The 11,839-nt window shown below is 44.9% G+C and overlaps 1 protein-coding gene across 1 annotated transcript; it reads left to right on the top strand.

The window, feature by feature from the left end:
* The first annotated feature begins 3,003 nt into the window (after window positions 1-3,003).
* On the top strand, window positions 3,004-7,927 carry ptmaa (prothymosin alpha a). Its single transcript, XM_043685789.2, is given in 6 exon segments — window positions 3,004-3,078; window positions 3,081-3,188; window positions 5,903-5,971; window positions 6,057-6,159; window positions 6,935-6,999; window positions 7,360-7,927. Coding segments are annotated over 6 exon segments (447 nt in total). The 5' UTR covers window positions 3,004-3,018; the 3' UTR covers window positions 7,402-7,927.
* The last annotated feature ends 3,912 nt before the right edge of the window (window positions 7,928-11,839 follow it).

The following is an 11,839-nucleotide window of genomic DNA, read 5'->3' as shown; positions in this document are numbered from 1 at the left end:
GGACTTGAAGGCATTTGTATCTGAAACACAGAAAGCTTGCATCCAGGTGCAACAGGTTATCAGGAAGACTAATGGCATGTTTGGCCCTTATTTCAAGGAGGTTGGAGGTTAAGAGTCAAGCCTTGCTGCAACTGTACAATGTGCTGGTGAGATCATATGTGGAGTACTCTGATCAGTTTTGGACCCCTCATTTAAGGAAAGCTACAATTTCATGAGAGACAGTTCAGAGAAGATTTATTAGGATTGTCCTTGATATGAAAGGTTTGTCTTATGAGATAAGGCTAAACAGGTTGAGACTCTACTCACCGAAGTTCAGGTGAATGAGAGGTGATCTCATTGAACCATATAGGACTCTTAAGGAAGCTGAGGTAAAAATGGGACTCTAGGTCCAGAGAGCATGGTCTCAGCATGAAAGGGCAGCAATTTAAGACTGATATGAGAACAAATGCCTTCTCTCAGAGGGTATTTGGAATTCCTTGCCACAAACAGCTGTGGGGGCAGAGTCCTCATGGCTCATATACATTGAATCTTCATCAGGAGGTGATGGATCACATCTGTGCCTGATTGGACAACAGGATGTTTGCTCTCCTTGTTGCAAGATCCTTGCTCTTCTCAGTGGAGAAGTCCAGGTGTCGCCCAGGTATGGGACTGTCACCCTTCCTGGAAAGGGATCCTCACTCTTCCCGGATCGGCATCCTGATACTGTCTCGAGCAGGATCCTCCCTGAACAAGGATTCACACTCTGTCCTGAGCAGGATCCTCACTCCTCATGGAGCAAGATCCTACCCGGAGGGCGATCCTCACTTTCCCTGGAACAAGATCTCCCCCCGGAGCAGAATCCTCACTCTTCCTGAAGCAAGATCTTCCCCGTAGTGGGATCCTTACTCTCACTGGAGCATGATCCTCCCAGGAGCAGGATCCTCCCCAGAACAGGATCCACATTCCCTGGGGCAGGATCCTTCCAGAAGTGGGATCCTACCGGAGCAGGATCCTCCCCAGAATGTGATCCTCACTCTCCCCGGAGCAGGATCCTCCCGGAGCGGGATCCTCACTGGAGCAGGATCCTCACTCCCTGGAGGGGGATCCTCACTGATGCAAGATCCTCACTCTCCCCGGAGCAGGATCCTCACTCTCCCTGGATCAGGATCCTCCCCGGAGCAGGATCCTTCCCGGAGCAGGATCCTCCCTGGGGCAGGATCCTCATTTTTCCCGGAGCAGGATCCGCCCCGGGGCAGGATCCTCTTTCTTCCCGGAGCAGGATCCTTCCCGGAGCAGGATCCTCCCTGGGGCAGGATCCTCATTTTTCCCGGAGCAGGATCTGCCCCGGGGCAGGATCCTCTTTCTTCCCGGAGCAGGATCCTCCCTGGGGCAGGATCCTCACTCTCCCCGGGGCAGGATCCTCCCTGGGGCAGGATCCTCACTCTCCCTGGGGCAGGATCCTCATTCTCCCCGAAGCAGGATCCTCCCTGGGGGAGGATCCTCACTCTCTCCGGAGCAGGATCCTCCCTGGGGCAGGATCCTCTTTCTTCCCGGAGGCAGGATCCTCCCCGGAGCAGGATCATCACTCTCCCCGGGGGCAGGGTCCTCCCCGGAGCAGGATCCGCACTCTCCCCAGGGCAGGGTCCTCACTCTCCCCGGAGCAGGATCCTCACTCTCCCCGGAGCAGGATCCTCCCTGGGGCAGGATCCTCATTTTTCCCGGAGCAGGATCCTCTTTCTTCCCGGAGCAGGATCCTCCCTGGGGCAGGATCCTCACTCTCCCCGGGGCAGGATCCTCTTTCTTCCCGGAGGCAGGATCCTCCCCGGAGCAGGATCATCACTCTCCCCGTGGGCAGGGTCCTCCCCGCAGCAGGATCCGCACTCTCCCCGGGGCAGGATCCTCCCTGGTGCAGGATCCTCATTTTTCCCGGAGCAGGATCCGCCCCAGGGCAGGATCCTCTTTCTTCCCGGAGGAGGATCCTCACTCTCCCCGGGGCAGGATCCTCCCTGGTGCAGGATCCTCACTCTCCCCGAAGCAGGATCCTCCCTGGGGCAGGATCCTCACTCTCCCCGGGGTAGGATCCTCCCTGGGGCAGGATCCTCACTCTCCCCGAAGCAGGATCCTCCCTGGGGCAGGATCCTCATTCTCCCCGAAGCAGGATCCTCCCTAGGGCAGGATCCTCATTATCCCCGGAGCAGGATCCTCATTATCCCCGGAGCAGGATCCTCACTCTCCAGGGAGCAGGATCCTCACTCTCCCCGGGGTAGGATCCTCACTCTCCCCGAAGCAGGATCCTCCCTGGGGCAGGATCCACACTCTCCCCGGAGCAGGATCCTCACTCTCCCCGAAGCAGGATCCTCCCCGGAGCAGAATCCTCACTCTCCCCGAAGCAGGATCCTCCCTGGGGCAGGATCCTCACTCTCCCCGGAGCAAGATCCTCCCTGGGGCAGGATCCTCATTCTCCCCGGACCAGGATCCTCCCTGGTGCAGGATCCTCTTTCTTCCCGGAGCAGGATCCTCCCTGGGGCAGGATCCCCACTCTCCCCGGAGCAGGATACTCCCCGGGGCTGGATCCCACTCCACCCGCGCGCGGTCCGTGCGCTGCGATTTACCAGGCAGCTGACCGAATGGGTGACATCATTTGATAGACCCGCCACCAACCAATTACAGACCGATGATGTCATACCACCCCCATATATAGAAGCTGGGCAGATTGACCAATCAGTGAAGTGTGGGCTGATGCTGAACGTGGCCCCGCCCCCCCGCCAATCCCCACGTGCCGACACCCAAATGGAGGCGTCGGGTCTCGGCGCCATGCCTCCGACTGAAAGCGGGGTGATGCAGCTCGGTGTGAATGTATCGTGTTGGTTTCTGGTGTCGGGCGCGGCGGGCGGATTCTGGCCGGAATGATGGCGGCGTGTCGGGGCGGTGGAGAAGGCGGACCAATGGAAAGGCGAGCTGGGGCGGGCCGGTCCAATGGGACGGCGCGGCGGCTGTCACGTGCGCGCGAGCTGGCTCCGGGAGGCGGGTGCTGTGTAAATGCGCGAGCCGCCGCCGCCAGCCCCGCACTCGCGACTCGAGCCATCTTTGTATTGTTCCCGCAGCGGCTCGGCGCTCAGCCCGGCACCAGCTCCAGCAGTAGCAGAACACAGCATAGTACAAGCATGTCAGACAGCAAGGTGGAATTCAATGTGGATCGAAGCCCCAAGGTAACCCTTTATCCCCCCCCACCCCCCCTTCTATCTGTCAGCGTGAGCCTGCTTTCAAAATAATAACAACAGCACGATGCGGAGTGGAAATGTAACAAAAAAATTGCAACAAACGTCATGTTGATACATGTGAAAGGAATCAGCACGGGCTCTTTGTGTTGAAGACGGCGTGTCTCCGATGTGATTGATGCCCGCCCGGGTTATCGCCAACACACTCGGGGAAGGAAAAAGGGTGTCTTTTTGTTTTGTTCCACCCACCCCCAACCCCATACCCCGTCACTTCTTTCTTTTTTAAAAAAAACAAAAATGTGATTCCTGAAGTCTGCAGAAAGTGCTGAATGCGCCAGATACTTGCGAAAGTTGGCGTTCCGGAAAGCTACGTTCGCCTCGCTTTCTGTTTTTTTTTTCGCCCCCAGGCGGAATGTTTTTTTTCGCTGTAACTTCTGCATTTCGCCTCGGAATGGGGGAACAGCAGCTCCCCGGGGTGTGTGTTTTGGAGGGGGGTGGGGGGGCGGTGTAGATAGGTAGACGATTTGGATGTTGTGGTGGAAGTTGAATTTCGTAAACTTGTTTTGGCGGAGAGTTGTCTCAATCCGCCTTTGGCAGCCAGTCTGTCTTGTCCGAAATCATCTGTGTGCCGCGGGGGTCGACCTTTTTCTTTCTTTCATCATGAATTTGGTGATAAATCATTCTGCAGAAGTCGATCGCGCCTTTTTTGTTTAGTTATTTACCCCCACCCCAAATCTCCGAGCACCCTTGCTGTCCTGAGCGGTAGCTGTGGTCTCCTTCGCTATTATCTGTTCGGATACAGTTGAATTGCTTTGTAGCAACATCAAAGGGGCAGAGTCAATTCGAGCGGCTGCACGGAGCCGGCTCCCAGTTCACGTCCAGCTGCTCCTATCTTGAGTTCAGATTTCAATGGAACGATTCCGTTCTCCGCCACTGTCAGACTTTCTCTTTTCCTGGGGTCGGGATGTTTGTTGACAGAACGCAGTTTGAAGTTGGACCTTGTTTGGGTCTTGTTTTTTTTTTAGATGTTGTGAAGAGCGCGCTCTCCGGGTAGCACTACTCCTGACTTCATTTAAGGGCGCATCCAGTTCGTCAGCATTAAAATGTATGGAAGCAGCCTCTGCACATCTATTTCATTCTTTATTTAAGCTGTTGAGCAGAGTCAGATAAAGGCTTACGTAAAATCAGGTCCGAGTTGTTGACTTTAAGCATTTCTCGTAGTTTTCGCGATATGCTGAGTAAATACATCGATCGGGATTCTGCTTGCTGCTGTGCTTTCCATCAGAGGAGGATGTCATGTTGAACACACGTATCCATTCTTTTGAAGGTGGATATTGTGCCGTGTTGTAAACATCCTTCGAGTTAATGGAAGGGTCTTGAGGTTTCAAATTTCCATTTGCAAACAATCTTGCTCTTTCCGCCGTCTTCCTTCCCCCCCCCCCCCCAAAAAAAAATAAAACTTCCATCTCTCCGGTTTATTCAGTGGAAGCGCGTTTGACGGTACAATAGTGACCGGATTAAAACGTTGCGAGAATTTTTTTGACTTTGTAGTTGACATTTGTCTGAAGAAAGCAGTTTGTTTGAAGCGTGGGAGCCGGAGTTTCACTTCCGTCTCTGAGACCGGGTCTATCGCGCTTTCGGGAACTGAGTAAAACCCATCGACAGCTTTTTAAAAGGTGACTGACCTTGGCTTCGTTTACTTTCGGCTTTTGTATGATTTTATCACTGAGCCGATTATGTGTCTGCTCCTTAAATGCCAGCGGGTGACTCACTTTGATTCCGTGATTGATCTTTCGGGGGAGGGAAAAAGGGGAAATATCGGCTGCTGAAAAAGGTTGCTCCTGAGATGCTGCCAGCGATAACCGGATTAGTAGGTAAACATTAGTAAACAGTTTCCTGAAGTTGACTCGGGAGCCTTCAGGTCACAAAGTGCATAGTGAAAGGTGGCGATAGGGTTTGGTTATTTTTGTGTTCGGGACAAATACTGGCCAGAAAAGGATATCTCGAAAGGTCCTGTGTATAATGATTTGTTGTTTTTTCGAAAGTGTTTTTTATTGGATGGGATTATAAAAACAAAATCCGTCTTTTGTCCAAATGGATGGCTGCAGCCTACTTCAAACGCGTCGTTTACATGAGTGCAAGTCACGGACTTTATATTCCCGATCAACGATTCAGAAATAACCTTTTTTTTTAGTTCGCTTTTCGTGGAAGTTAATATGTTGCTCTCGAGTGGCTGGCACAATAGACGGCGGAGCTGAAGCTGTGGAGATGGCGGTGAACAAGCGTTTCCAGAGTGGTGGATGTGCGCTATTTCTGGCAATTGACGCGTGTAGGTGGTGCATGCGGAGCACGCTGAGAGTTTGTAGTCAGTGCGCGCTCTCTCTGTCTGTCTGTCTCCCCGCCCTCCCCCGTGGGGTTGTTAACAATAAGACAGTGCTACACTGTTCGACTACCATTCCCAAAGTGCCCTATGGCTTACAGCAACTTAGATTTAAAGGGAACGGGCGGGGATACCACTAGATTAGGCGGTGCTGCTGTTTGGGCTGGCCAATAAACTAAATGCGGACAGAGAAGCCAATTTTGACGTCCTGGTAGTCGACACTTTTTTTACAAAAAATCCTAAACTGAGGACGAGTTGCATTTAAATTTGGCTTTTCGCAACATCTGGTTTGTTGATGGAGCTTTTCAATTTATTTTCCCCTAAGGATTTGAAGAAAACTCAAGAGGTAGAGCCTGAAAATGGCAAAGGTGACGCACCAGCCAATGGAAATGCTGTAAGTTGCTAAGGGGTGTGTTTTTAGTTTTACCTTAACTAGAAAATCAGAAGGGTTTTGACATGGCTGTACTTACTTTGATTAGGGAAATGAAGAAAATGGAGAAGAAGTTGAAGAGAATGCAGATGAGGTAGATGAAGAAAGTGAAGATGTTGGTGAAGATGATGAGGAGGAAGAGGATGACGAAGGTAACTTGTTATTTCACAAATTGATGTGACAGGATTTCGGAACTCATTGGGGTGAATTATTGCATCAACCTCTTTTTGAATTACCGGACTAGAAAAAGATAATAGAAAATAACTTAATAGGGGTAATATACATTTATGAAGTACATCCTTAATTGCATTATTGACATCTGGAGTACATCAGAACTAAACATTTTTTAGGAATCTGATCAGAACTCTTTGGTCTAGTTTTGATAAGCTGAAAAATTAACTTTTTGATTTCTTAGACCTCAGATACAAAAGGTAGAAACAAAATTATCTTGTATAGCATGAAACATTTCATTTGTAGCATTTTAGTCCTCCTTCTGACTTCATTGCTAAATTGTGCTTCATTTTGTATATTCAAATTTTTGGTCCCATTTTGTAACTCCTATTAATATTTCAGTTATTATTCTCTATAGTGACACTACTGGCCATTTTGAGAATGGCAGGTTGGTTCCAAATCCTGTTCAGTACCATTGTACCTTGACTGATCAATGATGTTATATTAGGGTAGCTTCAGCTGTTAGTTTTATTGTTATATTTTCACCTTTAGGAGGCGGAACAAAAGTTATTGTAATTCAACAGATCTCCATGTTTAAAGTTTTGTCATTTCCATGAATTCATTGTGCACTTTTTGAATGGGATTAGGTAATGGGCTTTAAAAGCTTGCATTGTAAATTAACATAGTGATGATGAAGGGAGGGTGTCAGCACTTTGAGTGCTCGCTTTATTAAAATGATGACTTTTTCCTCTGTAGATGAGGAGGGTGATGATGATGAATGTGAGGGGGCTGCACAGAAGCGAGTGGCTGAAGATGAAGAGGTATGTAATTATTTTGTGCTCCCTTTTAATGAACATAATATACAGTTACTGAAAATCATGGTTTCTTAAGTACTTGTTTGAGTTATTTCTTTTTCAAAATTAAGCTACCTGCTTGTGGTTTTAATATAAGCAGAGTTAATCTATATAGACTGAATCGCTGCTGCATTGTCACTGATCTATGGAATATTCATATTACAATGCATATAAAAATAGTTGAACTAATGGTAAGGTCATGAAAATTGCTTTCAATTAGCATTTAGCTATCTTGGCTAAAGCAAAAGTGTTTGTTTGTATTTAAATTTCATTATAAAATGAGGCAAGATAACAACCCTTATTCATCAATGTTTTTCAAACCCATAGGATGATGTTGCAAAGAAGAAGCAGAAAACAGATGATGAATAAGCTGTATTTTCATCCACATTCCCCTTTTTTTTCTGTTGGAAAAACTTGGTCATCATCACTAAGTAGAGTGTACACCAGTGCAAGTCACCTGCAGAATTTTTAAAATAAAATTACTAAGACTTCATGGCCCTACTTCTTTCTTAAAATCCTAAAGGAGAATTTGTTTGTATTTTTATTTACATTTTATATTTTTGTACATATGGTTAGAGGTCAGCCAATTTAAACAGTGATCTCTGGTGACCAAACAGGGCTTTGAAGTTCTTCAGTAAAACTGACTTTACTGGTGGTTTGACCATGTCTTCGCCACATTATTTTAAAGGTAATCTGTAAAAACAAAATTAATTTTGAGCATTCCAATAACTGTATGTACTTTAGCTGTACTATAAGTAGTTGGTTTGTATGAGGTGGAAGGCCAAAGATCAAGGTTTTTTGTCTAAAATACTGTCCATTGTGGCCTATTGTATGTGTGAAAAGTTTGTTGTCCACAATAAACCGGAATTTTATTTTGCTGAGTTTTTCTGATGAATTGACTTGTCTAGACTTTTTTAAAGTGCACATTACAGTTTCAAACACTTCACACACTGACTCAGAGATTGAGGGAACAAAGGTTTTCATCACTTTCAGAGCAACCATCTTCATCCTTGAACTCAGATTTGCACTGAGTTGAAATTTGAGTTAGCATATCCAATAATGCTCAAACAATAGGATAGTGGGCACAGCAGTAACAACACACCATGCTTTGACTACATTCTTCTGAGATTAATATGACTTCATAAACCACTTTTTCCAAATGGGAGGTGGTAAGTAGCATGTTAAATGAATAAATGAATTTTGTGTTCTCGAACTAGATACATGCATGAACAAATTGATTTTGCACTTTGTTTAAAATCTAAAAATGCAGTCTCTATCATAAACATTTTGACACATTCCTAAGAATTTTGTAATCAACAGAGGTGTTGTATTTCAATGCATTATTTTAAGCATCCAATTATTAGATAAATATTTTTACTAATTTGACATAAATGCCAAAAATATTTCTCTTGATGTGCTGTGATTCAGTTTTATTTTATTAATAATCTTATTAGTGAACTTAAACTTACATCAAGATTAGGAAATTTATTTACAAAGAGACACTGGTGGGTTTTAGGTTAAGTGAGTGGGGGGAAATATCTGTCAGATGAAATGTAAAATGTGAAAATATTAAATTATCCATTTTTTTGGCAGGGGAAACAACCAAAATTTAAGTGGAGAGATGTGACAGCTGAAATGCATAGGGAGCTAGGTACCATAGAACGAATTGTGGCTGGTTAGTATATAGTTTGTTTTTAGATTTAGATTACTTAGGTACAGTAAGTATTTAGGAAACTAAATGTTATCAGTTGTTGCAAGAGGGCTTCAGTACATAAAGAGGGAGGAGATGTTCCAGTCTACTGGGCGTTGTTTAGACCTCAGGTGGAGTACAGTATTGGTCTCTAAGGAAAAATTGTAAGTCTTTGAACTGCTTCCTGGGCTTAATCTGGGCTTAATGCCTGGAGTTGGCAACTATCTAATGAAGGAGAAAGTGAGGTCTGCAGATGCTGGAGATCAGAGCTGAAAATGTGTTGCTGGAACAGCGCAGCAGGTCAGGCAGTATCCAGGGAACAGGAGAATCGACGTTTTGGGCATAATCCCTTCTTCAGGAAACTTTCTTCATTCCTGAAGAATCGAAACGTCGATTCTCCTGTTCCCTGGATGCTGCCTGACCTGCTGCGCTGTTCCAGCAACACATTTTCAGCAACTATCTAACGAAGGTTGGTTGACAGGTTAGGTTTGTAATCACTGAAGTATTGATGAGTAAAGTGTGACACAAAGGTAGTGTTGAGGAAGCAAGGAAGCTACAGAAGGACTTGTACACAATTGGAGAGTGTATTCCATCTGCCCTTTTGCCCAATGTGGGAAAGTGAGGTTATACATTTTGGTAGGATAAATAGAGGTGTGGGCTATTTTCTAAATGGGGAAAGGCTTTGGAAATCTGAAGCACTGAGGGACTTGGGAATCCTGGTTCACTATTCTGTTAGCTGCCAACTGAACCTGCATGTTAAAGTTATGAAGGCAAATACAATGTCAGCATTCATTTTAAGAAGGCTAGAACGCAAGAGCAGAGAAGTACTGCTAAGGCGACATTGGGCTCTGCTCAGACCTTTGGAATATTGTGCAGTTTTTGGGCCCTATATCTAAAAAAAGATATGCAGGCATTGTAAGGGCTCCAGAGGACAGTTATAAAAAGGATCATGGGATGAAGAACTTACAGGACTTGATACATCAGGAGCAGTTGAGACTGCTGGCTCTGTATTCGATGGAATTAGAAGGATGAGGGGATATCTGAAACTTATTGAAATGTTGAGAGGCCTGGATAGAGTGGATGTGGAGAAACGTTTTCCACTAGAGGCTAGAGTCTGAGGGCATAGCCTTAGAGTGAGGGGATGACCCTTTTAGAACTGAAGTGAGGAGGAATTTCTTCAGCCAAAGAGTAGAAGTTTTTCTTTGGTAAGTGGATTCAGGGTTATGGGGGAAAAGATAAGAGAATAGGGTTGGAAATGTATCAACCATGATTAGCTGTTCAGACCTGATTGGTCAAATGGCCTATTCTGCTTCTATACTTTATGGACTTGATAAAAGCATAAAAGGGGTCTTCATAGACTGAGAGTAAATTATCTTTTCTAACATGAGGGGTCACTTTTTAGAGACAATTTTGTTTTTGTCTTGAACTATTGGACCCTTCCTCAAAAGACAGGTGGAAGCAGAGTCTGGATCTTTTGAAGTGGTGGTGAGTAGATTCGTTAGGATTAGGGGAATGAAAAGTTACTAGGGGTTGGTGGGAGTATAGAGTAATCAAATCAGCCAGGATTGAGTTTGCTCAATAGCAAAGCAGGCTTGAGAGGCAATGTGGCCACTGCTTCTGATTCTGATTTGAATGTAAAACATTTGGCACCTAGAGTGCTTTGATATTTAAGGAACTCTACAAATGAATACTGGGTTGGAGAGTTTGAGATGCCCCTCACAAAGAATGAAATATGGCTATGTAATTAATTTACAATAACTGGATTTCAACTTGTCTCTCAATTTGAATTCACTCTTTGAACTGACGTTTACTCTTCAAATTAAGGTGGTCAAATTCTGGTCTGGCTAAACCTAACATTATTTGCCTGGGAAGTGTGATACTATATTACTTTTACATTGAACTCTGCTATACTTTGGAGGAGTTTTAGTCAAATTCTGGAAATAAGGCTTGGCATTCATTTAATATTAAATTTTACCTTGTAAAACATTTAAATTGTGGATTTGTGGTGTAGAGCCATGTCAACTCCAGTTTAGCTACAAATTGGTTCATTCAGTGGACATATGTAAGGGCTCTTATGACTGACTTGTCACTAAACTAGAGGGAAATTAGCAGAAATTATTTCTTGATTGCATTCACTTGATGGAATGCAAGTGTTGGGTGGGGAAAGAACAGAACTGGGTTTGACTGCAGTTTATTTTTCTCCCAACCCAAAGATGTGAATTTGATAGCCTGTTGCTATTTGTCCTGGCTCACGGATCAAGGATGTTCCAGTGAGGTTAGACGGAGGGGTTGGGGGGGTGGTGGTGGAATTGAATAAGATGGCTGGGGCTTGCATAATCGAAATATGTTGCAGTACAAGCCATGTCCAATTAGCAAAGAAATGGATATGAGTTTGGTTGATATTTGCTTTAAATTTACAACAATTTACCAAATATTGGGTTTGCACTTTGAGGTGAGTCACTATATTAAATTTAACTTTTGTAATCTGAATTGAGACCACTTTACAACAAACCTGAAGCAAAATAATTCTGACATTTTCCTGGTACATAAATGTTGCATAAAATCTGTAAGGTTAGCAAAGTTGATACTGACATGCCTACACCTTTTTAAAGAGAAATGTGTATTTTTTATTGAATCAATTCTTTTATTTTATAAAGATTGCATTTTTTTTGAAGCATGCATTTTAAAAAAATAATTCACTGGTAGTAATATTGTGTTGGGTTCAATAGGGCATCTGAGATCCTGCCTTCTAGCTAAAAAGTCATGGGGATGGGCAAGCTTGTCCAGGAGAAGAGTAGTGATACCACTGCAATTTAATAGTTGGGAGGCAGAAGCTTTGTCTCTTGGAAAAGAGGGTCTTGCTTATCAGCCTGACAATACTGGTAGTTAGTTTTGCATTGAGCATGTGAGCTATGCTGGATCCTTTCAAGGTGGGTATTGAGTATTCCTTATGGGACCTTGGTAGAGATTTACTGAGGGTTTGAACTCTAGCTGCCCCTCTTTCCAGATGACCAGTCGATGAAAATAATGACTTCAGTTGCAATTCTTGATATCTGAAATAAAATGGTCTAATTTGTAAGTTGGATTCATAGTGTTGAAATGTATTTTGCATTGAGA

This window comes from Chiloscyllium plagiosum, unplaced genomic scaffold, assembly GCF_037043375.1.
Source record: "Chiloscyllium plagiosum isolate Xiang-an unplaced genomic scaffold, Cpla_swu_hap1 HiC_scaffold_13, whole genome shotgun sequence".
NCBI classification, from domain to species: domain Eukaryota; kingdom Metazoa; phylum Chordata; class Chondrichthyes; order Orectolobiformes; family Hemiscylliidae; genus Chiloscyllium; species Chiloscyllium plagiosum.
Note: the sequence above shows the minus strand (reverse complement) of the source record. Positions and strands in the feature narration are given on the sequence as shown.